This window comes from Prosopis cineraria, unplaced genomic scaffold (assembly GCF_029017545.1).
Source record: "Prosopis cineraria cultivar Desert tree isolate PC_DT_omini unplaced genomic scaffold, ASM2901754v1 PC4, whole genome shotgun sequence".
Classification (NCBI taxonomy): domain Eukaryota; kingdom Viridiplantae; phylum Streptophyta; class Magnoliopsida; order Fabales; family Fabaceae; genus Prosopis; species Prosopis cineraria.
In genome coordinates, this window is record NW_026555335.1 from 9,406,876 (window position 1) to 9,432,785 (window position 25,910).

Consider the following 25,910-nt stretch of genomic DNA (forward strand, 5'->3'; position numbering starts at 1 on the left):
ATTACCTAAGCCACTATCCAACTTGTTCCAATTCAAATCAAGTATCAGCGGATAGACTTGTTTATGAAGTCTTTTCATCCATGCTAATTTTAGTTTCTAGTAGACAAACATTTGTTCTCTATTAAACCATCTTGAGTTTAAGGAAAGATGCTCTCAAGAATATTTAAAAGATATATTACTATTTATTATGTCATTATTAAGAGATATTATCTGATAAGATACTATTGTACATAGTCATTATTAGATTGTTTCTTTCTCATTATATATATTGTACTAATCACATTAGTAATAGACATAGCATTTTCCAATATTATATGATTTCTCTCTTATCTCTGATAGCTTTCAAAGACAAACATGACAATGCATATACAAGATTGAGATATAAACACTGAATTGTGCTTTCTGTTGGAATCGATAAACAAGTGGCAAGTTTAATGTATGGAGATTTGCGTAGTGATGATATAAATCCAATTGCAGAGAGATGATCTAAAATGTAGGATGTTTTGAATGCATTTAGATAAAAATTAAAGGGCTAATTCATAATATTCATGTTAATTAGCTCTTTAATATAAATTACAAATTAAAATCAATTCAAAAAGAATGAAAAATAGTTTTAAAAAGTTTGAAAAATTCAGGCCACCCCAAATAAGCCTGAAGTCTAAAAACGTTAGAGTTAAGCTTTGCTGTATGGACTTTTTTTATAGGATATGATATTTTGAGCTTAGTCTGAATAAATTCACCTTGTCCAAATTACTGGTTCTACTTAGGTGAGTAATAAAAAATACAGATTGATTCATTCATTCAGTTTAATTTAGTCATTTGTTTTCTCTGAAGAACAAATTAGGTTTTTTTTAATAAAAAATAATACATAAATCTCATCAAAATAGTCAAATAATGGATAAGTATTGAGAAACGTGGTGGTTACTTTAACGTTTTTAGAAATTTAGGTGACATAATTTTTTTGCAAAATTACGTTCTGACACTCAGTAAAAAATAAAAACCATTGTTATTAATATATAAACTAAAATTGATAATAACAAAAGTAATGTTGTTAATATATAAAATGCAGTTTTTTGTTATTTTAATTATGTAATAACAAGTAAGTTTCATGTTCACAACTTTAACTTAATGATGAACAATTTTAATTTAACTATTAACAACACAATTAGTCAAAACTTCAATTTATGCAATAATAATTATGTTTCATATATTAATAACTTTAGTTTAAATTTTAACTACACTTTCTATTAATTTATAAAGGGTCATAAATGTAATTTTGTAAAAATAAAAGTAATAGATAAGTCTCTAGAAATTTTGGAGTGATTATCTAATTTCGTAATACTATTTTATCATTTGTCTATTTCAAATAGTTTACTTGTTATTTTCTCTTTTTATTGGTAAACCAAGGGATAGTATTATTATTATTATTATTATTATTATTATTATTATTATTATTATTATTAAACATAAAAAAAATTCATATTAGGTTTCGTTCAGTTTGACAACTACAACAACGTCGTTCGTTACTTAACTAAAAGCCTATTATCATTTGATAACATATTTTTTTAAAATCATATTTATTTTGTGCCGTTAAATTTAGTATGATGGCAACTTGACTAGTTAAATTATTAAAATAATAAGTCAAGTTACATTACTAAAATAATTAAAGTCTACTTAAACAATTAATATTATTAAAATAATAAGTCAACTTACAATTTTAACAAATCCGTTTTATGTTGTTACAAAATAATACTACCTTTGTTTAAAAATATAAGATCTTTTTTGAAGAGTTAGTTATTCAAAATATAAGAAATTTTTAGTCTTTCGAGGTGTAATCATTGCTTTTTTTAAAAAAAAAATACCTCTATTGATGAATGACTTTATATTTATTATAGGGTATTTAATAAAAGTAAATATAAAAATATAAAATTAATTTAAAAGTAGGTAACTACTTTATTGGGGGTGAGATTTGATTAAAAGTACTTTATATTTTTAAATAGAGGAAGTATTTAATAAGCAAAATGTACTTGTACTGTAACTAGTTTTTTAATTGAGTTAATAATATTAAAATAACAAATTAAGTTTTAATTTTAACAAATTACTTCATGTTGTAACATGTCAATATGATTGAATGTGTAACGCATATTGTTAACAAGTTTCTTTTATTGAATATATGAATAATTTTTCTAAAATAATTATTCAAGTTAAAGTTTTAATCAAATCGCTTCATGTTATTATAAAATAATATTGAATATACAATATGTGTATTTTAACATGTTCCTTCATTGAGTTAACATTTATCATTATTAAAATATCAAGTCAAGTTATAAAAAATCATTTGAAAGGCATTTTTATCATTTTCCTACAAAACATAATGGAAAAATATTACCTAAGAGTACTTCGAGAATTTTTATATCAAATAAAAATATTAAAAATATGAAATTTCACTACATTCCTAAGTATCTATTTGAAAATGAGATTTCATGAGAAAAGATCTAATTACTCATATATTTTTATGAATGCACAAATAAGTATCAATTCAAATTTTAACAAATAACTGTGCATAATTAATAACAACTCAATCAAAAATGAACAAGTTGAAAAAACTGATAACATATGTTTAATTGTATAAGTGTTGGCCTTGCATAAACAAATATTTATTCAGATTTTAATAAATAATTTTACATAATTAACAATAACTTATTTGAAATTAATGAGTAACTATATATAACTAATAGCTCATGTTTAAATGTATAAGTGTTGGTAAATTAGTTATGTATAAAAATTATCCATTTGAGTTTTGATAACTAATCATACGTAATTAATAACAATCCATTAAATTAATATTTCTCATAAAATTTTATTTTCAAATATGCACCATGAAAGTGCAGTAAAATTTCTAATTTTTTAAGTTCTATTTTTATACATAAACTTTTTTAATCTTTTGATCTTGCAATATAATTTGAGAGTAACTTGATATTGATTTAAAATAAAGTCACATTTAATGAAATTCTTCCAATTTCTCATTCTTTGAAATTGAATTATAGTATTTTGGCAAAAAAAAAAAGAAATTGAATTGTAGTATAGTATTTATTTCTTTTAAGAAAAAAAAAATAGACGTGCAACTAACAAACCAAAAGTCCTTGAATGAATTCAAGAGGCCATTTATTTCCAAAGATAAGATAATTCCTTCCCATATATATTAGCATACTCCCAACCGTCTTATTTTAAAATCATCATACATACATACATAGCAGTATTTTTTTTAGTTTTATTTATAAATTATTTTTAGCATGTTTTAATAGAACATTCTAGCATTCAAGTAAAATCTTAAATTTCATTAATTTTGTTTAAAAATTTAAGTTTTAACTTTACCTTTATTAAATATTACATATTTTAAAAATAAAATATTCTAACATTTAATAATTTTTTTAACATTTAATAAAAGTAAAAGAATTAAAATAGACACAAAAATCATGCAATTATTTTACAAAATAAAACCAAACTAAATACCCTCCTTGCCATAAATAAGAGCATAGGAGTGTCAGAATATGTCAACTATTGCAATTTAATGGCACGTGTGCTGTCTCATGCCTCTCCCAGCTGCAAACACCATGCCAGCAAGGATTGATTCAATTACAGCTGCTTTGCTCGGGGAAAAGGAGGGGTAGGAGGAAGAGGCCAAAGAAGATTATACTGTGTTTGGGCTAAACATTTTATTATTTTATAAGTTAAATTTCTTTAAAAGTTGAACAAAAAATGAAAATTCTATTTTTTTATTAAAAAGATTAGGGTGTTTATCAGATTTTTCAATTAACAAGAACATGATAGACTATTAGTATTAAACCACCCCTTCTTTTCTCTCGCACTAAAATAATACTCCCTCATGCCTTTTTTTTGCCACAATATTTCCTCGTATATCTTAAATATATGATGTTTTTGAACATTTTATTTTGAATTTGACCATTTATATAAGAGCTTATTCATTTTGTTCCCTGCATTAAATATTTTTTTCAGCAAAATATCCCTAAATAATGCTCAATTTTTTCTTTATAAAATGCCAGTGCTAGTTAAAAACATTATCCCTAATTAATGCTTAATTGTTTCCTTTATAAAAAGTCACTACTAGTTAAAACATCTCATTAAAATTCATTAGCGTCTCATTGTTTTAAACTATCAAAATGTGCTGGCCCAAAAAAACAAATCAAGATGTTAAATATTAAAAGACAAAAATACCCAACGACTTTTTTTCTATAAACATCTCGTATTTTAGGGCATTCGTTTGATATAATGATGGAATGATTTTTAATGAGAACGAAAATGAGAATGAAAATAGGATAACGAGTAAGAATGAAATTTTAAAATATGTTTGGTATATGAAACGGTGATATAAATTTTATTTAATATTTATAATTATGATATCAATGTACCATAATGCCCCTTATTTTCATTTGGAAAAAAAATCTTCCAATTTGCTGAAGTTATCACGACGAGATTGAGCCCTGGGAGAGAGAAGAGAGAAGAAGCCGTGCTTGTCCCTGGGGTCATGTGGCTAAATCTTCAGGAAATAACTCCTCAACGCCTTATCTGCTATATCTCAACCTAAAAGTCGATCTGCAAGTCTGATCTGAAGCGACGGAGAGAAGGAAGAAGAAGCAATGGCGGCAGCCATGGCAGCGACTTCGACCAGCAACGGTGAAAATGGTCGATTTTTTATTTTTGCTGCTATATATGCTTTCTTTTTCTGTAAAAATGGAGCAGCATGTTAAGGTCCATTTCGCTGCTATGCTTTCTTTACATGCTATTGCTACCACACTTCTCTATGTTAAGGTGAAAATGGAGGTGAGATCTTTTTGGCTTTTAGTCAGATTTTTTTTTAGTTTGCAATTTTTTAGTTCCATTTTCCGGCCACCTGTTCTTCTGGGCGAGTGGATTCTTCAAATTTTTTCAATGATTTTGCCTCTCATGGGATTGATGCCCATATTCGAGACGCTTCGAAACGTAGTAGTGGGTCACTAAATCAGTGAAGGAACTAGCTCTGGTCGAGTAATGAAGAAATCACCGGCATTGGGAGGAGGGAGGGAGATGAAGATGCGTCGACGGCGTCGGCATGAAAGAGAGGGTGATGAGGATGACCGAGGACCTACAAAAATTTAAAGAGGTGATTTTGCATAAAAATATTTAAAATAAGGATAGTTTGGTCAACAAAATTTCATTCCTTGGGGTTGGGGATCATTCCCATGGTCGGCGGTGGTCTGCTTTATTCCCACGGATACGGATGAGGGAATGAGGCTCTCCCTAGGAATGCCTCCTAACAAGTACCAAACATGCAAATTGGCCAATCCCTCACCCATTTCCATTCTCATTCCCATTCCTCACCTCCCAACTTCCTTGTATCAAAGATGACTTAAATAAACAAAGATACAAGAATATTCATAAATTTATTATAATGAGTATAACAATCTTTATTCTATTAAATTTAACTAACATTTGTTAATATTGACTGTTAAAAAAGAAAGAAGTAAACATAAAATGTAAAAATACTCACAAACTGTTCCTATAGTCTCTCATGTATCCTTAAAAATAATAATGATGTATGGATATTCATTAATTTTATGAAAGAAGTTATATAGCCTAACTCAACCCTCACAACTAGGGATTTCAGGCTGGCCAAATATTTGAATTGTTAAATATTATTTTATTTTTTTTTATTTTTAGTCAATTTCAATTTTTATTTAATTTTAATTTTGAATTTTATTAATAATAAAACAAAGAATTCGAGTATTTGAGTAAAGTCATTTAAATTTAGGCTTGGCTTGAATTTCTTTAGACTTATTTAGACAGCCTGAATGTGCTCAAAGTAAAGAATTTTTTTTTTAACTTTTAAGTCTAGTCCTAAGATTTTTTAGACTTATTTGAGATGATTTGTCAGGTTTGATTCAAATTATTAACTGTAATCTTTCTCAATTTGTTAAAATAACTTATGATCGTGAAATTCTAAAATGAGAATTTAACGAATTGGAGAATGTTGACCTATTTTATAAAATTAATGAAAATTCATGCACCGATGGTTATTTTAGGACACCAGAAGCTCTTACAAAAAAAATTTATCAATATTTTTTGCACCTTATGTTTGCTTTTTTTTTTTTTAAACAATCAATGTTAACGGATGGAGACGGTTGCATTCATTATAATAAGTTCATGAGTATTCTCATATTTTCATTTATTTAAAGATATTGGGTGCCTTTTGAAAAATCAAAAAAGTTACCGGATATTTTTTTTTTTTTACTTCAACTCAAATGTTAAAAATTTTCTCTTACTCCATATGTTTTTTGTCATGATTTAGTCATCTTCGGGCTGCTTAAGATTCAGCAAGCCCATGGGCTTGTTAGTTGTTTCAAGCACGCGCTATTTGGGATTCTTTTGCATGTCAGGTCTTGTAACCTTTGTTTTCAGAATTATCAATTCTTACTAAAAAAATTTATTATTATTATTTTATTGTCATTGTTATTGAAAAAAATGCACATTTGATATTTTAATTTCACACACAGGGTTTCAATTTGGAGTTTGAATACATAATATAAAGTATCTTTTTAATTTTCTGACCTTAACATTGTTATTGTCCTTAATAGAAAGTGTTAACATCATAATCTTAAATGATGACAAGGAATATATAAATAATGATATTTTAATATAATAATTTTTATTTTTAAAAATTAAATTTAATATCCTAGTATTTGAGAATGATTTGTGAGTATTTAATATTACAAGGTTGACATTTTCTATTAATGAGATTAGCAGTGTTAGTGTTAAAAAAGTGAAAAGATATTGAGACTAAAATAAAACATTAAAAGATGAAATGTGCAAAGCAAACCTATTTAAACTTCCCATCAATATATTAATAAAAATAAAATACATAAACACACTTATTTTACTGCGATGCTTATCCAAATTCTTGTTGTGTTGGAAGTTTTTCTTTTATTTAAATCACTCACCGAACTTTAATATATATAAAATATTTTTAGGAGTTTTCCCATTTACAATTAGTAATCTGAGATAGATTAATATTCATTGCTTGCGAATGATATTATGGTGTTTCACCAAAAACAAAAACAAAATCTTATTGCAGTGAAATATAATCTGGAGTTTTTTGGGCATCCAGCAAAAATTCAAAATTCACATTGTATGAGTTAATTATGCTTTGACTATAAACATTAATTTATAGAAAGTCATGCTCAAAGTATATCTAAATTAATAATAAAAAAATTTTAGGGAGAATTACAATTAAGATCCACACAAGAAAATTAATTATTGTAAAGTCCATTAACGATTAAACTGAATTATATTAACAATTAGCTGTGTTGTTAATATAATTTAGTTTAATTGTTAATGAATCTTGTAATGATTAATTTTTTTATATGGGATTTTAATATAATTCTTTCAAAATTTTACCAAAAAAAATCAATAATGAAAATTTGACAGAAGATATTGTGAATCTTCCTTCAAGAGAACTGTTTTTTCCCATTTTTTCTTGCGATGCAATTAACGAGAATCTTTAAACCAAAGAAAATATAAAAACAAAATACTGATCCATTGTCAACTTTCTTGCATGTCTTCAATCTTCATCAATACGCAAGTGGTTATGTTATATGCTATTTATCCAACAAATGATTGTTCGACAAGCCACTTAATAAAGAGAAATTAAAAATGAAAAAAAAACCATTAATTCACTTTAATAAAAATTCAACTTGAATTGCTTCAACATATATATATCAGATACACGTCAAGATAAAACTGTTGGATGGTGAATCCCTACGCCTATGACGTTTGTAAATACGCCAATAATCTACCAGATTGTTCTATATTGATCCACAAATGAATTAACTCGTCATGAAGCTTCTCAACCTTTTCTTTTGATAGCATCAACTGTTTTTTTGAAAATTATATTACAGTATAATTCTAATTATACCAGACTAAATGGGACCAAAGCATTTAGATGTAAAATTCTCCTAGCGACAATTTTTCTTCTTATATATCAAATTTTCAACCTAATACAACTTAAAAAAAATAAAAAAAAGAAAAATAAACATCAAATCACATGGTTAGAAACTAGAAAGATAATTCTATATTAAATATTACACCCGTTTGATACTTGAGAGTTGAGATCAAACAAGTGAAAGTGAAACGATATTTGGTATGCTAAAGTCCACTTCCATCAGATTTGAATTGGATTTCTTGGATAGACTCAACGACCGACGCAGCGGAACACTGAGTGCATCATGGTAAAGTATAACCTTATGATGTATGACTTTTAAATTCATAGATTTAAGTTTTTTAAGAACAAAAAAACAATTCCTCAGTACCAAACGGCGATTAGCATTACTATATCTAATGTGAACGGTTCAGCGTTTGCGTTTAGATAAGCACGTATTGAATAATTGTTTGCAAGCAAATAAATAAAAGAAGTGTGTAGAGGTTGAGGAATTGACCCAATAAAGATCAAATTATTGGCTAAGGAAAAATAAAATAAAATATCACCAAATGATTTTTTTAGTACCTAAAGAACAAGCGATTTGAAATATCCAATTTTTTTTTTTTTTGGGTTTGTAGATTGGTCAAACGCAGAATAAACAGGATTAACTTCATTATAAGTTCTTTTACACCTGTATATGTTGATTAATTATCATTTGTATTAATTAATTTCAACTCATGCAAAAAAAAAACAGATATTGCGTACATGTTACTATTGTTTAATGGTGCCTTGTTGATTCAAACAAGTGGGATCATATCATGATTTTTTTTAAATGAATAAAAATTAAAGTAAAGGTGTTAAAAAAAAATTGATTGAGAAGTACTGTCGGAATTATTTGATCCAGCAAATGAGGTAGCTAAATCCTTCTATATGTAGCCCCTAACCCTAACAACAAAATAAAGAAAACATTGAACCTTCTAGAATGTATAGCTGCTACACGCAATATGTTTGTCTTATCCACACACATCCACGCACGTATGTGCCTACAAAAGTTGAAATAAAAATACGTTCTCATAGTATCAATGTTTTAAAAGTCCGATTGAATGCTAAATGATAAAGGTTAGTGAGTTTCAATTTTTATAGTTTAATTGGTTGGACCGGTGATCAAAACAGTAATGTAATAATTAAAAAAAAATTACACACACATAATTTTATTAAATCTCATTTGCTCAACTTAATTGTGATTTTTACTGGTTATTATTTTAGTTTTGGGTTCGATTAAGTATGAATAACCCGATTAAATTGAATTTATGCAAATCTTACACTTCAATATCTGCTTTTTGACCGAACTCATTACTGATAAGAAAAAAATCGATTAATTTTTTTTTACAGGGATATAATATTAGTTTCTTAAGATTAAAGTAGACATATATTTTTCTTACAACCTTCGTTTCATATATTTTTCCTTACGTGATCTGGACCATTGATCTGATCTAGCAACCAAGAAAAAGATGATAAGTAATATGAAAAAGTTTCAAGTCCTTAGACTCCTAGATAGTAAGATTTACTATGCACGCGCGCGCATATTATTGATATACCTTATTGATTATTAAATATTATAACAACTTATATGAAAATAATTTGAGATTTTTTATAATTTATGTAAAAAATTTAAAAAGCCTATTCAACGTCAAATATCTACATGATATCACTTTAGAAAAAGTTAAACTTTGTTGCCAACGGTCAATTGTTCTAATGACAATGTTGCCTCTTTCTTTTAGAAGAAGTCTTAATTTAAATTTAATATTAACATGATTAATATACATGTATGCACGTGTCTCTCTCTCTCTTGGGGAAGGGACATGATAGGGATAAAAATTTTTTAAAAAAATTAGATTGTGTTAAAATGTCAAATGTAAGTGGATAAGTGTGGGTAAAAAGTTTTTTTTTTTTTAATATAACTAGGAAACTTCATTCATAATAATGTAAACAGATACAAACTAAAAAGTAATAACAAACAAAGAGAAAACACAAAAGACCCCTCAAGGAAACAAAAACAAACCTAATGACGAGGTTTCTGAAATAAATTAAAATTTCAAGGAATACAATGAGCTAACTAGCTAGATTATTGATAATTCTGTTCTTGTCTCTATACAAAAAATGAAAGTTAACAGTTCAATTCCTATATAAAAGTTTTCTCATAGTTTGAATAACATCACAAAAGGAATGATAACTATTGTTATCCTGTGTGATGGTCAAAATAGTGAACGGACTATCACAAAAATCTCCATAGCTTTAAACCCTTTTTTTCAGCATGATTTTAACTCATAAAAAATGTCATAAATTTCAATAATGTCAGCAAGTACATGATTCAACTTCTTACTAAAACTAAAACTCAATCACTAGCAATAACTCTTAGAAGTCCACCGCACTCACCACACTCAAGCAAAAATGAATCCGTTCGTCTCCAGTCTAATGCTATCGACTTTTAGATGAAGAGGACAATCTTCATGTCGTAGACCCTGATGATTCTCAATTTGAATAAGAATCTTGAGGTCTGCAGTCACTTTGAAGAGGAATTGTATGTAAAAAGTTAATACCATATATAGTTAAACTTAATAATATATATATATATATATATATATATATATATATATATATATATATATGAGGACCATAAAGCGATATATATCAATTGCTGTATTCGACATATTTATATAGTACTGTATATATTATACTACTCGTCCCATTTAGATATGAATTCCAAACCCATATTTTGTAAAAATTATACTATAATTAGACCAAGTTCAAACTAGACTCGTGTGTACGTCCAAAAGATTATGCCAGTCTAGGCCAAGTTGAGTTGAGCATGAATGGATTTCAGGGTTTTTTTATTTTTTTTCTAAAATTGAGTTGGATCAAAATCAGGTAAACATCTAATAAATAATATCGTGCTTTTAGTTTTGATGATAAAATCATTGAAATCTAACATCCAGTAGGTAGCTAGTTAATTCCATCCAAAGACCCACGAATTGGTTAACTCTAATTAAAAAAAAAAAAGTGCATTCACACATATCAATATGAGAACTATATCCAGGAGAACACTCGGGCGACTTTGTATTTTATTTTTAATATCCACCCGAACTGAAATTGAATCGTTCGAATCCGTTCACATCTATGTTTTTTCCCCACCAGGTTCATATCTATGTTTCAAATGTCAATAACTTGAGAGGCTGGCTCATTATATTGTCCCGTGACATAGACACAGTTTGGAATCATCCATCAATCAATGGCCAAGTTTTCGAGTACCAAATAAAAAATTACACAGGAAAACTTGTAATCACAGAAGAAAACTTGCAATCCTTTTCATAATAAACCAAAATCAGAATCAAAGATTTGAATATCCGAGTTCTTGAGCTGACATGTAATATCTTTTTGCGCCAACCTTATGAGCCTTGCATATCAAGTATATTCTATAAACAAATGATTACTTCTTGAGCTGACAACAACATGCAGGGATTGTTCAAACCAGCTCAGAGTAGCGTGCTGGAAACTCCAACTCATTTATCTTTATCCCTTTTTGTTTCATTTGGCTTCCTTACCTGCAAAAAACTTCTCTTTATATAAGCACATATCATTGCTTCAATTTAGCTCACTCGCTACCTTGAAGAGCACCATGGCTTCTACAGACAAGCCTGAATCTGCATATAGCTCTGCTCCGGCCAGCGGGGATTACTTTACGTTCGATGTTATCCTGAGATTTCTGTTGTTTGCGGCATCAGTGGTGGCAGTTGTGGTCATAGCCACCGGTGACCAAACAGAGATGATGGGGCCTATGGAACGGGAAGCCAACTTCAAGAACTCACCAGCTTTGATGTAAGTAAGATTAGTTAGTCGTCGCTTTGCAGAATTACCCCAATCCATGCTATATTTGTCTGTTCTTGCCAGAAAATTGTCCTAATGTTTTTAGTGATATGCTATATGACAATATGATTTCAAGTATCTCATTATTAACCAAGAAGCAGTAATAATGATGATGGAACTGATCCAAATAATAAGCTTACCACTCCTGTTGGTAGAAGTTTTTCTTAATTTTTATAATCTTTTGATGTGCATGTTTGAACTTAAAATTTTTATGCTTCTTAAGTGTAATTTGTAAATTTAAGCTAAATAACTATTCCACTTATTTTATACAATGGTCCTAAGTCTTCTAGGGACACACAAGATTTTTTCAGTTCAAGTTCTATTAGAGTTACTTGCAATTTGACATACAATATAATTTTGTATGCAGATATTTTCTGGTTGCATTCTCTGTTTCCGGCCTCTACAGCATCATTACATTTCTAGCATCAATTTCTGTCCTCCAGAAGCCAGATCTCAAATTGAAGTTCCTTCTCTACTTTATATTCTGGGACGCGGTAATTAGCCCTTTACTGGCTTTCTTTTCATATTCACCTACCTAACTGTCTTCTTATTACCGGTTAATTTCGACGCTCAATTTAACAAATCAAGCTGACCAGGGAAGCCTTGATACCAGAGTATCACACTCATCATAGTATCAAAAACACAAAGTGACACTTCAAATTGCAGACACATAGTCTGTCATGTTCAATTATGTCATGTCTGTATCTACTATCTATCCATATCAGCATCTATGTTTTAGAAGATGACAGTTTTCCTTGGCACTCTGCAGCTGATACTGGGGATCATAGCATCAGCAACAGGAACAGCTGGAGGCGTGGCATACGTAGGTTTAAAGGGAAACCGTCATGTTAGTTGGACTAAGATTTGCAATGTCTACGACAAGTTCTGCAGACACATTGCTGGTTCTCTTGCAGTGGCTTTGTTTGGAAGCATCGTCACTGTCTTGCTTATTTGGCTTTCAGCTTACAATCTTCACAGCCGTGTCCCCAAGTAGTATCTAAATAATCATTAATTCAGCTTATTATATATGCTCTCAGTTCCAGGGTGACACCGTTCACAAACTTGTTGCATCTCCATGTGTCAAGAACTTCTGTTACTGTATGTATTGTTTCAGATGTGCTGGTTATCTGTATATGACAGTATCTTTAAGGGAACCTGGTTGTATTTATCATTATTCTATGTCGTAAATGATTTGTAACTATTCTTCCCCACAAAAATAACTGTGATTTCATTTAATCTGGAACATGCAATTGCCTGAACCATTATGATTATAGCAAGGATGTTACTAAGTACATGTTTGGTTTTCCGTTAGAAATCATGAAAATCATGATTTTAGTAGTTTCCAGATAAAACCGAAAACGCAGTAAATGTGTCTACAGAATCCAGACCTTTGTCCTTATTGGAGAAGGTAATACCCACTGTTCAGTTATAGGTACAATTGACAATCAGTTTGGCAATCTCAAATTGAAAGATAGAGCTTAAATATGACATGAAAGAAGATGCTCTAAATTATAAGTAACAGGATGCATATAAAGCAAAACTAATTGTGAGTTCACCAAATTCAATTTTGTTGCAGCTGACTCTCATGGATTACATTAACTTCTGACAATATGAACAACACATGATTACATGGCAATTCATGAAGCAGTATACTTGGGAATCTGAACATTATATTTGTATGAAGATCCATACCAATTGCCAGAACAAGAACTTGACCTCAGGACATTCAATGTAACTACAGGTTATAATAGCTATATATGGACAGGGCAATGGCATTGTTACTTTATTGAAGAAACAATAAATTACTTTCAGAGACTTGAGCTTCCTCTCAACAACCATTGCTTGAAACTTGCAAAAATTACGGCAATGTTTGGTTGAATACAAACATTTAAACAGATACAAAATTGGTTGCTTCATTAGAGCCATAGAGCTCATAATAGTCTCAAAATATTGTCTGCTCACCTAATTCCTGGCCAGCCATCCCTTCCCTCAGTACCCTGCCAAAGAATTCTTCCAATGTATCATTCCCATAGCTAGGCGTCTTCTCAGCACTATATTCTCCAGTCTCAGGATCTAAAACTAACATGCTTTCAGCTGCATAATACCTTCCAATTTTCCCAAACTCAACAGCATCTTCCAGTGAAGGAAAGATTTTAACCAGAAAATCAAGAACCCCAATAGCAAAATCCATTATTCCTATAGGAACCTTCAAGAACTTAGGCTCCTTACCCAACAGTTGAAACAGAATCTCCCCTTGTTCCAATGGTGTCAATGCCTTACCTGGTCCTCCAATTGGTAATATCTTGTTGATTTTGTCCTCACTCAGCACACAGTCCGCAATAAAAGAAGCCAAATCTGGTTCACTTATTGGTTTACAAGCACACATCTTTCCATCTCCAAACATAACATAAGGCTTCCCATCTTTCACCAACTCAACCTGACCACCCAAGCTTTTGAAGAAGGCAGTAGGCCTTACTATACTATAAGTAAACCCATCATTCTGGTCAGCTTCCTTCATCAGCTCGGCCTCAAATTTCAGCTTTGCTCGCTGAAATTCAAGAAGGGGCTTCTGCACACAAATTGCTGAAAGCAATACAAAATGACTTGCCCCAAATTTCTTACCAGCGAGTAGGCTATTCTTTGTTGCCTCATAATCAATCTTCCATGAATCCTTTACCCCGCCAGTTCGACTAGCAAGGCATGATACTACGACATCAACTGAAACCCCTAAATTGTCCAAAGATTTCTCCAAAACATCCAAATTGGCCACATCTGAGAAGCACACATTAGCTCCTTTCAACTCAGCCAAGGTCGTTTCTTTGTCATTTCTGCCCCTAATTCCACTTTTCTCTCTAGCAATGGCCATGACATTAAAGCCTCTGCTTACCAACTCTTTAACCACGAATTTCCCAATGTACCCAGTGGAACCCACAACCAAGACCTTGATGTCTTTTGGGGCTTTGTTTCTAAATACAGATGGGGCGGTTTCTACAGCTTCAGATGGAGTTAGAGATGCTAAAAGTTTCAGTCTTTCTCTGCTAACTTTAAGCGGTTCGTATAATTCTCGTCGGAAGGAGGGTAAAGCATAAGGAACTGAACTTACCCGAAAGAACTTGACGAACTGAGAGGATTCAGAAGACAAACTTATCGAGAACCTCTGATGCTTGGGGGAATGAAGTGTGAGTAGATTGGAAGAAAAGCACAAGGACATTTTCTACGTCGAATACGATATGCAGAAAGAGCAGGTAGGGAGGTTGATTTTGGTGGAAGTGGAGGAGTCCTCACTGTTAGAATGAGAAGGTAAAATCAGGGGAATGAGAGGTGGATAACGAGGAACACAGGTTTCCCATCGTCGTTAACATAGTAATGCGGACGAGAGAAGAATCCATATGACTGGTGGATAATGAGACCATGAATACAATTGGATGGGACTTCTTGATCTGGAAGCCCCGCTTTTTTAATATTTGATTCTTTAGTTCATATTTATTCTTTTATCTTGTCCCAAAAAAAAAAAAAAAACTTATGCATAAAAAATCAAAATCAAAATCAAAATTTTCTTACATTTGTACAATCTCCCAATTATAAAAATAATAATTTTTTATTATTTTTAATAAGTTTTTCTCTTAATTTTTCTTTCTTTCTATTTTTCCCCTCATCTAGATGAAGGGATATATATGTTATACCTGATTTGAAGTTCTCTCTATTTTATCTCTTTTAAAGAAAAGAGAAATAAGGGAGATGAATAAGTGTCAAAGCTCAACAATCAGGCTTTGTCTAGTGTGTGACTTCTCTTTCATTCTCGGATCTCAATATTCTTGATAAGAATAAGTTATATTATTATTACTATATTAAATTATATACACACACATTCTTTTCGTTCAATTATTTTAATTTTATATTTAAAGATAAAAAATAATAAAATTTATTTATTAAAAAATACAGTAATGGCATGTACATAAAATATTATAAAAAAGCATATAATGTATATTGTAAAAAATATGGACACAAATAAAATCTCTTTCTTCCATTACACCAATTGACCAATAGTTCGACTTTTAGGATGTGTCCCTACTCAATATATATATAGATGATACGAAATCTGTTCTTATTAATTCAATTCAATTTAAATACAATAAATGATATTTCAAACTATTTGTGCTCATCCATCTAATAAACAAGTTTACGTTAATTATAAGTAATTCTTGAAGGTAAGTTCGCCCTTACAAAGTCAAATAACAATGAACAAATGAGTTCTATGCCAATGAAAAAATAAGTACAATATCTGTTAGGCAAGTTTTCAAGTCCCACATCAGAAAGACTTCCACGCACCAGGACAATTGGATGGGATAAAAAAATGCAAGCTACGCAATTTCTATGGTCATACCTTTCTCGGCCTTTTGGCTAAGATCAAGTGTAGTATCTGTTCTTATCAGTTTAATATCTGATATGTGGGTCATTGGCTCACATGATATTAAATTAATTTTTCCAGGGGGTAGGCCGCCCTGATAGCTTGCTACCAGAGCCTACGCGAGTCGCCCATGTCTTGCACTCCTACATGGGCCTGGCACCCCCCCTCCCCCCCAAATTCTAGTTATAAAAGCCTTACTTTGATCCTTGCAGATAAAATCCCTTGAAATCCCTTCAAGATTGCCCACGATTGCCCCTAAAATTTTGGGCCTAGTTAGCCGAATAAAGACATGCCCCCCCAAACTTAGCACTTGAGATTGGAGGGACCGAGGGACCGAGTTTACCCCGAAAAATCCCACATCAGAATCCCATACTTCCATTTCGTTCAAAAAAAAAAAAAAAGAATCCCATACTTCCAATATGGGACTCTTGTTCCTAACAAATAGCAAGCAAAACAAAGAGGTACAAAACTGATCGTGTATTACTGGTATAGGAATAATAAGAATGACATACAGATAGTCATTTCCCGTTTATAGGTCAACCAATGATGAATGATGATCCTTTCTGTACAGTACAAGTATGGAGAAAATGTCGAAAGAACAAGCAATTTGTGCATACATACAAACCACATCCATGGAAAGCCATAGCCGAGATTAGTCTTGATTTCAGCATCAACGATATGCTTAGGAGTTGATCATAGGGTCTCAAGAAAATAAGCAAAACTGGAGTACTTTGGCTCCCAGCCTATTTCTTGGCGTGTTTTGGAGTTGTTCAATCTCTTACCAAGGGGGCCATCGGAGCCTATAAAGACAAGATACAGACAAGTTACGTTTTGATATTCAGAAAATTATGCTAACATAATTAAGCAGTGATCCGGATCCTTTCCCATACTGCATACCAAGCGCAGAGAGAGAGAGAGAGAGAGAGACCAGAGCTGTACTTACTAGTAAATTTCTCAAACTTTTTTCCAAATTTTCCACTTTGATTGACCAGATCCATCACTTCTTGCCTGCACAAGTGTAGTTGGGGTGACTGTTATCTTTAAGGGTTTTTCCTCCTCAAGAAAAAAAAAATCTGATTTGGTGGCAACAGTAAATAAAACCAAAAAGCAGCAAAAGAAATTTTGAAAAAAAAAAATCTGAAAGGTATAATAATAATTTAATTCAAGAAGAATGTGACCTGGACAAAGGATGATTATCGCAACCCAAGAAAATTCTTCCTTTGAATTTCTTCTTCAAGATTGCAATTGAGAGGGAAGCTGCATCCTGGTTAGAAAAGTATCACCTAATTAGCTTAACTTATCACAATGACCATAAATATATGATTAGAAGTAGATCAGAGAATGGAATGTGATAGGCAAACTATCTATAGTAAAGAATGTCTCACGGTATAGAAATTAGCATGAAACACAATTTGCAAGTGACATGAAAGTGAAAATAAATAAGCGAGAAACCTGAATCCTCTTTTGATAAAGCCACAGAACATACAATTCGATATCTCGATATTGTAAAATAGCTATTATTATTTTTAAAATACACACCACACACACATACATAAAATTACTACCATTTCTATCACAGTTTACATAATTACAGTATATAACTGGAGATGCGTTGACATTCTGACCTCATAGTGAATAAAATTCAGGATGTGATCAGGACGGGCATCAACAATCCCCTTCTCTAACCAATAAGCATGTGCACCTCTGTCATCTTTGTTTATAAATGTCAAGGTTGATATGAGATGTGAAAATAATTGCAAAAACCACCTGAATCAAAGAACTCTTATGATGTTTATAAAATTAACCATGAAAAGGATATATAAAGTGCTGAAAGTCTCAGAACAGAACCGCCAAACTCCAATACCACGTTTTCAGCTTTTAGAAGGACATCAGTCCTAGGGCTTCTACCAATTGGCACAACTGGAGTATCCTGGAAAGAAGGATATCAAATCTGATGAGTTGATAAACTCTCGCCTATGTATGCCCATAAAAAATTTGGAAACTAGAACCTAGACAACGTTCATAGATTTGAAGAATATGGAATGCATGCTTAATGTGATATTTTGCGTGAAAAGTTTAACCATTTCATAATAGATCTAAACAAGATCCTGCAATGTAAAAATTAGGTATTCAAAAATTTGCAGTTCAAGTTTGAAAACAGAAGTGTGCACTCAATGAGATATTTTGCCAGTGAAAGTTACCTCGTTGCATTCTCCATTATCATAACAATTGTATGGAGCAGAACTTGATGTAAACAGGAAAGAACCTTCACCATTCCAGCTTAATGCAGCTTGCCTGATAGGTCGCAAATCCAAAACATCACATAAGCACAATACTCAACAAAGCGAGTTTTCCTTTTTTTCCAACTACATCTCAATGTTTTTCTTTTCTGGCAGCTAAAAATGAAGCTGATCAAAGGAAGTGGCATTAAACCACTCAGGTTTGTTTGGTCAACAACTCTGATATCACTACAAGAAAACAATACAATCAATCAAGAGCAGAGCATTCAAATCATAGATATCATAATTGAGGCCCAGCGGCCCAGGTCAAAATTCTGAAGAAGATGAAAATGTAAACAAACGGATAGCAAACAACTCTATCCCCCACAATAGGTACATGCCATATAATATCATAAACATAATAAAAATGGATATACCGTTCCAAAAAATCTTCTCTCTAGAGTGAATTTCTACAATATCGTTTTATCTATTATTATTCATTATTATCATGCATGGAAACTAAATTTTTATATTGCGTTTTTTTAAAAGAAAAAGTGATATAAAACTCTTAAATAATCCCATGCATATGCGCAGATGAGAAATTTTTATTATGAAAACTTTTTGACATACAGCATGGATACAATATTTACATATACATCTTTTATCAATGCAAGAGCTTTCTATATACTTTTGATACTCAAACCAGCCCTAAAATAATACACTAGAACAATTTAAAAAAGGAAATTTCTCGCTCACTAGTTGTAGCATAACTCTTGGATATGAGCTTGGGGGTGTTAATCAAGAAGCCTAGAAGAATTAGCACTGTAATATCCCATGACGAATTTCTCAGAGGTTTAGACAAATATTGAGGATCACAAAAGAAAAAATTAGATGCCAAAATTGATTTGAATTCAACAGAATTTCCTGCAATTTCCACATATTGTTGTTCCTTGTGGAATATTTGTGCCAAAAAGAATATTATTCCAGTTATCCAATAAGACAGTCTCACCATCACAATGTGAAGATTAATATCCTCGGTTCATATCAATAATCAATACGCTTATGTTATATACTTACATGCATTATGATAAACTGATACAGAAGTACTCAGTAGCTGAATATGACTGATTACAAGATTACCAATGACGAAGGACACAAAGATAAACATGTTATCAAACATAACTTCTCTAAAAAATAGTCAAAGGATCAACTTTGATGCTCACTTGAGATCACCAGGGTAGTCTGAGGACTGGTAAGGTGGAGCACAGAAAATGACATAAGGAAATTTGTGCGTGGCCTCCGTCCACTTCAAAGACGGATTAATGCCCAATTTAATCAACTCGTCGTGATGATTAGTGGTCACTGTTTGTCCAAAAATTTGACAGCCTGGATGTCCCTGCTTCAAAATAAAATATAATAGTAATGCCGAAAAACGTGGGTAGAGCGCTATGCACATGTATATAGGTAGGAAAATTCCTACAATATTCCGATTCCAAGCTCTACCACTAAATTGATCATTAAGTTACCGATGTCACGTGGAAATCCCTTCACGAAGCACAAGGCAAAAATAGAGACAAAGAATAGAATACAGTACCTCCCGCCATTTCTCAGCTACCAAACGACCAAGAACCCCGGGACCCACAATGAGAAGATCATGTTCTCCGATTGTGCGAGAAGTGGAATGCTCCAATTCTTCACCGGGTGCACCTTCGGAAACCTGAAATTGAGTGGCCATGAAAGATGAAGAAGATGAAGGCGTTGACCTGAGCCTGATTCCCAAATTGGAAGTGCTTGGGTGTGAAACTGAGAACAATCTTTGAGACTTGGAACTGAAGAATCCAACAGGATTGAAGAAGAGGAGCTTTGGGAAATGGATGGTAGTGAAATGGACAATGGCTGCCATGAAAAGGATTAATTGGGCTCCAACAGAGAGAGTCGTACTTCCTCATCACTCTTGGACGGTTACAGAAATACCCAAACTTTTCACATCTGATAACTTGCTAGTCACATTCGTTTGCATCACCAGTCACATAATCTGTAGGTAGCTTGCGCGGCTTGTTTCCGTTTTGAGATTGGGCTTCTTCAGCTTTTTCTTGGCCCAGTCAATCATCCGAGTCGAAGGCTTGGGTTTTACTTTTACAGGCACGAAAAAAAAAGAAGAAGAAGGAACAAAAAAAAGAAAAGAAAAGAAAAGAAATGCCTTTGGACCTGTTTAGTTTCTGTTTTTATTTTTTATAAAATTATTTTCAAAATTATTTTTTTAAAAAAATAAATCTTTTAAGTTGCATTAATTTGGAAACAGTTTTAAAATTAAAATATTGGCCAATAGTGATGGTGATTGGTAGTTCATAGTTATGACTCATGATAATCATCAATTAAGGTAACTATATTTTTCAATAATCAAATATAATGTATTTTAAAAATAAAAAATTTAATATATTTCTATTTTTTAAAAAAAACCGAAAATGAGAATAATTATAAAAATAATTAAATTCAAAACACTTATCCAAACAAGTTTTTAAACTTTTTTTTGTTTTTAGTAACAAAAATCCATTTTTGGAAAAATAGAAACCAAACGGCTTTATTATTTTATTTTTGAATAAATAATTTAGTTTTCATGGAAGATTTAAATTCATCAAATGGTTTCAATTTTTTAATGAGAAAAAATATAATTTTATGTCCCTGAACATTATTTTAATTATCAACTTTGTCCATGATTTTACATCCAAGACAATTCAATCTTCATAATTATTTTTTGACTTAGAAAAAGTTAATTCTTACACTTTTTTGACTTGAAATAATTTATTCCTTATAATTTTATATCTTTGCAAATTATCAGAATTTAGTTATTTTGAATTAAATTTTAAGAATTAGATTGATAATTAAAAAAATTAAAGATTATATTTTTGTTTTAAATTAGGTGTAAATATCATTTGCACCTAGCTTTAGTGGATGCTTGTGCTTATCCGTTGCTGAGTCACTGAGCGAACTTGTCCGCCAGAAGGGTCTCAGGGTAACCTTTTCAAGTGATTTTTCATCTTACTGGTTGAGTAGAGTTGGAAAGAAGCATTATATTCTATAGAATAGTATGAGTCCAACTTAATTTTTATATTTATAAAGCTTCCAAAACTGAAATATTTTTCCTATTATTTAGCCTTTTTGACTGTATGCTTCCCGTCCTTAAAAAAATAATTAACTAAATATGGGTATTTTATCTTTTATCTAGAGCTGGATGCAAAGATTATGATTTTCTCAAATATAATCTATGTAGTTCTATAATGCTATTTGCGCATATATTATTTTAAGACAAATGGTTTGCATATACCTTTTCTTCATTAAATGAGGTTAGTTTTATGAATTACACAATGTCATCATAATACTGTTTGGGCTTAAAATAAAACGTTAGTCTAAAATTAAGAAAAGAAAGTAAAAATAAAACAATAGGCTCAATACTTAAATGAAGACAAGTTTCAACATTACTCTTAAGACTTGGAATTAATGACTAGATATTGAAGGCCACTAGGTGAGTATGATATCATTATTTGACATGCCACGAATCTTGCTGGGCTGCGTTGAGTGATCACAAATATTTTGCCAACAAGTTTTGGATTTTCTGGGGGCAACAATCTTAGATGTGCGATTATAAAAAGGAACAAGAATAGGTGAAATACACACCATTTGCATTAGAACAGTTTACTTTCATTTACCTTGTGTTCCACAATTAGACTTCAATTTATTTTTAATTTATAAATTGTAATTGCTATAACTTTATACTTTGTTCTTCATTAATAAAAAAACACCATTTTCACCAATTTATTTACATTTTCACGTTCAAGTGAACTTAAGCAATGGAGTCCAAAGATTCTATATTCATCTTTAAGATTCTGTGCCTTTGGCACACTTAGTTTTTATTATTCAAACACAACATTCAATTTGTAAAGAACAAATGCTAAATTAACAACTAATTATATTTAGATTTTTTTTCTTGTTCATAGGTATTTTTTTATTGAAAGTGATTTTATTTGATACATATTGTTGGTGATCAAATATGAACATATCTCCTCACAAGACTCAAATGTTTTTTCTTTACGTTGAGGGATTAATTTCTTTTACTAATCCAATCCCATCAATGTTTTGATATATTATTCATTGAAACCCCTATTCGATAACTACTTCTTGAATATCACTTTTAATTGGCAACATTGTATCTTTTTATAGAGCTAATTAAAGATTATACACTCAACACTCTTTTTTTTTTTTTTGGGTGTTAATGACACTTAGCTTCTATTAGTTTTATTTGCAGAAACTATATCTCGAATGATTTAGTCAGCAATTAAGACAATACTATATATATATCTACGAAGAACATGCACTTGGAGTTTTAATTTTTTTAGGATGTATATATGTGCTCGGTCAAAATGAAGTCAAACAATTAAATAAAGAGCAAAAGCATTTGGAGAGTAAATATTAAACTTGGCGATAGAAGTTAGGTTTGCACTTTTTAAATGATGATGGTTATTATTGTTGTTGTCATCATGGCTGCACGCTATAGAATTTAAGTTCGACCTTTGTTTACTCCAATGTTATTAAAATCGAATTGGATCGAACAGTCCAATCAATTTGATCGTCACCCACTGAATAAAATAATTTGGTTCAACCAATTAAACCAATCTAACATTTGACCCAGGTTGACCCAAATTAAATCGGCCGGTTTTAAGAGAACTGGCTTTGACCCGAAAACCGAACCTGGGTCAACCCAGTTCAAAGCAAAAAAAATTAAAAAAAATTTAGGCTGAGTTGCTTAAATTCACAATTTCTCTTCTCTAATCACTAATTCTCTCTTTTCTTCTCTAATATATAATCTCTCCTTTATGGCCCAAACTCAATCTCTAACTTTTTTTTCTAACATCTGCCTCCAACTCTAAAGATCTAACCTTTGGCATTGAGATCGAAAGCTTGTGAGTCATGACATGACGGCATGCCTCTAGTTCTAGCATTTTTCTTTGAGATCACAAGCTTGTACTAACATGCTTCTGTCTCTAGCTCCAACGATTCAAACACTTAGTTTTTGGTGTCGAAATCTCAAACACCATTAACAAATTAATATTTTATTTATATAATTGTGCATATAAATTTTATTTTTTATGTAATTTTTATGTTACTGATTCAACTGTCGGTCTAACTGATTAGACCATAAAAATCGTAACCCGTTGCTCTTTTTGATTTAATGTTCGGTATAAATTTTAAAACACTGATTTACTCTTTCCACTATTGTTACGCTCTTCTACCTTCCGTTCATAAGGCGTACGTGGGTTGTTGGTTGGGTCAAATGATTATCCCTCCATTTCGTTGGTCGTTGAGCTTCAGCATCTGAAAAGTGAAAACTGAATACTTGTTTCCCCCGACACTTAAACTACCATTCTACTGTATGGTTTATTTTTATATATATATATATAAAATCTATTTTCATTCTTATTATTTTTCAATAAACAATTTCAAACACGGTTTACAATTCTTGTTCTCACTTCCTATATAACACTCTCTTTCTGACTGACTTTGCTGACACAGCTAAACTTATCGCAGTTCCACACTGGGAAGCCAACAAGCGAGAAGGGTAGATGGGAGAGCAGCAGTTGACAGTTAGTTACCGAACCTGGTAACAAGTAACAACCGACACGTGTCCTCAAACCAAACTTTGGATACCTCCATATATATCAAACCCGGTCTTCCTCCTCTTCTTGTTCAACGTCCTTGCCCCTTTTATTTTAATTTGCAATTGTCATCTTCCATTGGAATTAGATCCTAAATGAGACCACCGGCTCCTCCTGGAGGTCCTGGGCCTGGACCGCCCGGCCCTCCTGGCCCCTTCTTCGGACCGCTTGGCGGCTTCTTCGACGGACTCTGCTCTGCTGTTTCTTCCTGGTGAGTTTCTTTATTACTACTTCCATCACATTCTCTGTTTTCTTCATACTTCTAATCTTAATGCCGTTCGAATGATTATCTGCTCGCTTTAATTTTTACACTATGCGTTTTGGCAGTTTATATGTTGTATGTTGCTGTTGGTTGATACAAGATTGTTTCAATCCTCCTCCTCCACCACCACCTGCGCCTGGCCCTGCTCCACCTCCGGCACCGGCACCGGCACCACCAGCTCCGGTTCCAGCTCCTCCTCCACCTGTGCCTTTCTATGCTCCGCCACCACCGCCACCGGGTCCTGGTCCGTGGGGCCCTCCTGGGCCTCCTGGGGGACCGCCAGGCGGTCCGCCCGGCCCTCCCGGAGGACCCCCTCCCTATTAACCGGTGAATACATCTGGTTGAGAATTTCTTGGGTCAATTAGGGGTGTGTGTGTTTGCGCGCTCCTGTGAAGGGGTTTGCATTTGTTCTGCATATCCTTCACATTTAGGACTTGTGTACGAATTTAAGTCTCGAATTTGATTAGCGAGGAAGGGACTGGTGCTGTGTGGTTAATTAACAACAAAGCGGCAGCAAGTGTTGAAAGCGTTTTGTGAATGTGACTGTGAGGGACATTGCATTACTACTCTAGTTTGAATAATATGCTGTTAATTAGCATCGGAAACGTATTTTGTTGTGGCCCAAAAAAGAAAAAAGCATTAAAATTCAGAACATTTAATTTTCTTGATGCTAAATACCTTTATCAATGAGTTGTATATTGAATTTAAAACATGTTTATGAGATTTATAAATTATTTTTATAATTTCTGAAAAGAATTTGTTCTCACGATGTCAGCATTATTAATTGTGGGTCCTCTATTTTTTTTTTCCGTGAATTTGTTTTTTTTTTCCCCATCACAATCTGCGTAATACACAAAGATGGGGATAAAGACATCACTCTTCGTGAAAAATTATCATTCCTCTTCATGCTATTGCTGCCTCTTGGGCTCTTTCCATCTGTATATGGGCCCATTGAAACCCAATTCTAGATGATGACAAAAAAAGTGCAAGAACACAGTCCAATACAACTCGCTTGATTTTTCTCTAATGTCAAATCTACATTGAGAGAAAAAAAAAAAACATATTAACATTTAGAATCAGTGGATAATGTGACTTATTTTTAAAATTTTGTACAATATGCAAGAGTTTACACGCTTTAAATTTAAAAGTTGAAGCTTACTCTAAAACAAAGTCAAATACGTAGTTCATCAAAACTTTACGTTAGGTGTTCAATCCTACTCATTATTTTTTTTTTTGGGCCCGATGAAAGTAGCAACGCATGAAAACCAAGAGAATTCACGAGAACAGGCATAATCACATGTTAATAGTTGAGTCCAGTGACTTGTGAGAAAAATCTGAAGTCGTCCACATACTGCATCATGTTTCAAAAATAGAGATTCCTTCAAGCGTGTTGAACAAAATTTTGTCAGGTGAT

At 31.8% G+C, this 25,910-nt stretch overlaps 4 protein-coding genes and 1 non-coding gene across 5 annotated transcripts; 3 read left to right on the plus strand and 2 right to left on the minus strand.

The window, feature by feature from the left end:
* Positions 1-11,605: 11,605 nt before the first annotated feature.
* LOC129309207 (CASP-like protein 1D2) lies at positions 11,606-13,139 on the plus strand. The gene is made up of 3 exons (XM_054950641.1): positions 11,606-11,848; positions 12,264-12,390; positions 12,666-13,139. The coding sequence occupies exons 1-3, from the start codon at positions 11,649-11,651 to the stop codon at positions 12,888-12,890; spliced, it is 552 nt and encodes a 183-aa protein (XP_054806616.1). The 5' UTR covers positions 11,606-11,648; the 3' UTR covers positions 12,891-13,139.
* A 287-nt stretch (positions 13,140-13,426) lies between these two features.
* LOC129309206 (divinyl chlorophyllide a 8-vinyl-reductase, chloroplastic) lies at positions 13,427-15,469 on the minus strand. Its single transcript, XM_054950640.1, has one exon. It carries the CDS (start codon positions 15,105-15,107, stop codon positions 13,839-13,841), a length of 1,269 nt encoding a protein of 422 aa, XP_054806615.1. The 5' UTR covers positions 15,108-15,469; the 3' UTR covers positions 13,427-13,838.
* An 807-nt stretch (positions 15,470-16,276) lies between these two features.
* On the plus strand, positions 16,277-16,471 carry LOC129310232 (U2 spliceosomal RNA). Its single transcript, XR_008593069.1, has one exon. It is a non-coding gene; the product is annotated as a U2 spliceosomal RNA (small nuclear RNA).
* Positions 16,472-16,764: 293 nt separating this feature from the next.
* On the minus strand, positions 16,765-20,522 carry LOC129308171 (uncharacterized). The gene is made up of 8 exons (XM_054949213.1): positions 20,118-20,522; positions 19,747-19,919; positions 18,506-18,599; positions 18,123-18,234; positions 17,930-18,018; positions 17,483-17,568; positions 17,248-17,312; positions 16,765-17,104 (listed from the first exon to the last, which is right to left on the minus strand). Exons 1-8 carry the CDS (start codon positions 20,424-20,426, stop codon positions 16,998-17,000), a joined length of 1,035 nt encoding a protein of 344 aa, XP_054805188.1. The 5' UTR covers positions 20,427-20,522; the 3' UTR covers positions 16,765-16,997.
* A 3,730-nt stretch (positions 20,523-24,252) lies between these two features.
* On the plus strand, positions 24,253-25,101 carry LOC129310032 (uncharacterized). Its single transcript, XM_054951851.1, has 2 exons — positions 24,253-24,445; positions 24,562-25,101. The coding sequence occupies exons 1-2, from the start codon at positions 24,330-24,332 to the stop codon at positions 24,818-24,820; spliced, it is 375 nt and encodes a 124-aa protein (XP_054807826.1). The 5' UTR covers positions 24,253-24,329; the 3' UTR covers positions 24,821-25,101.
* The last annotated feature ends 809 nt before the right edge of the window (positions 25,102-25,910 follow it).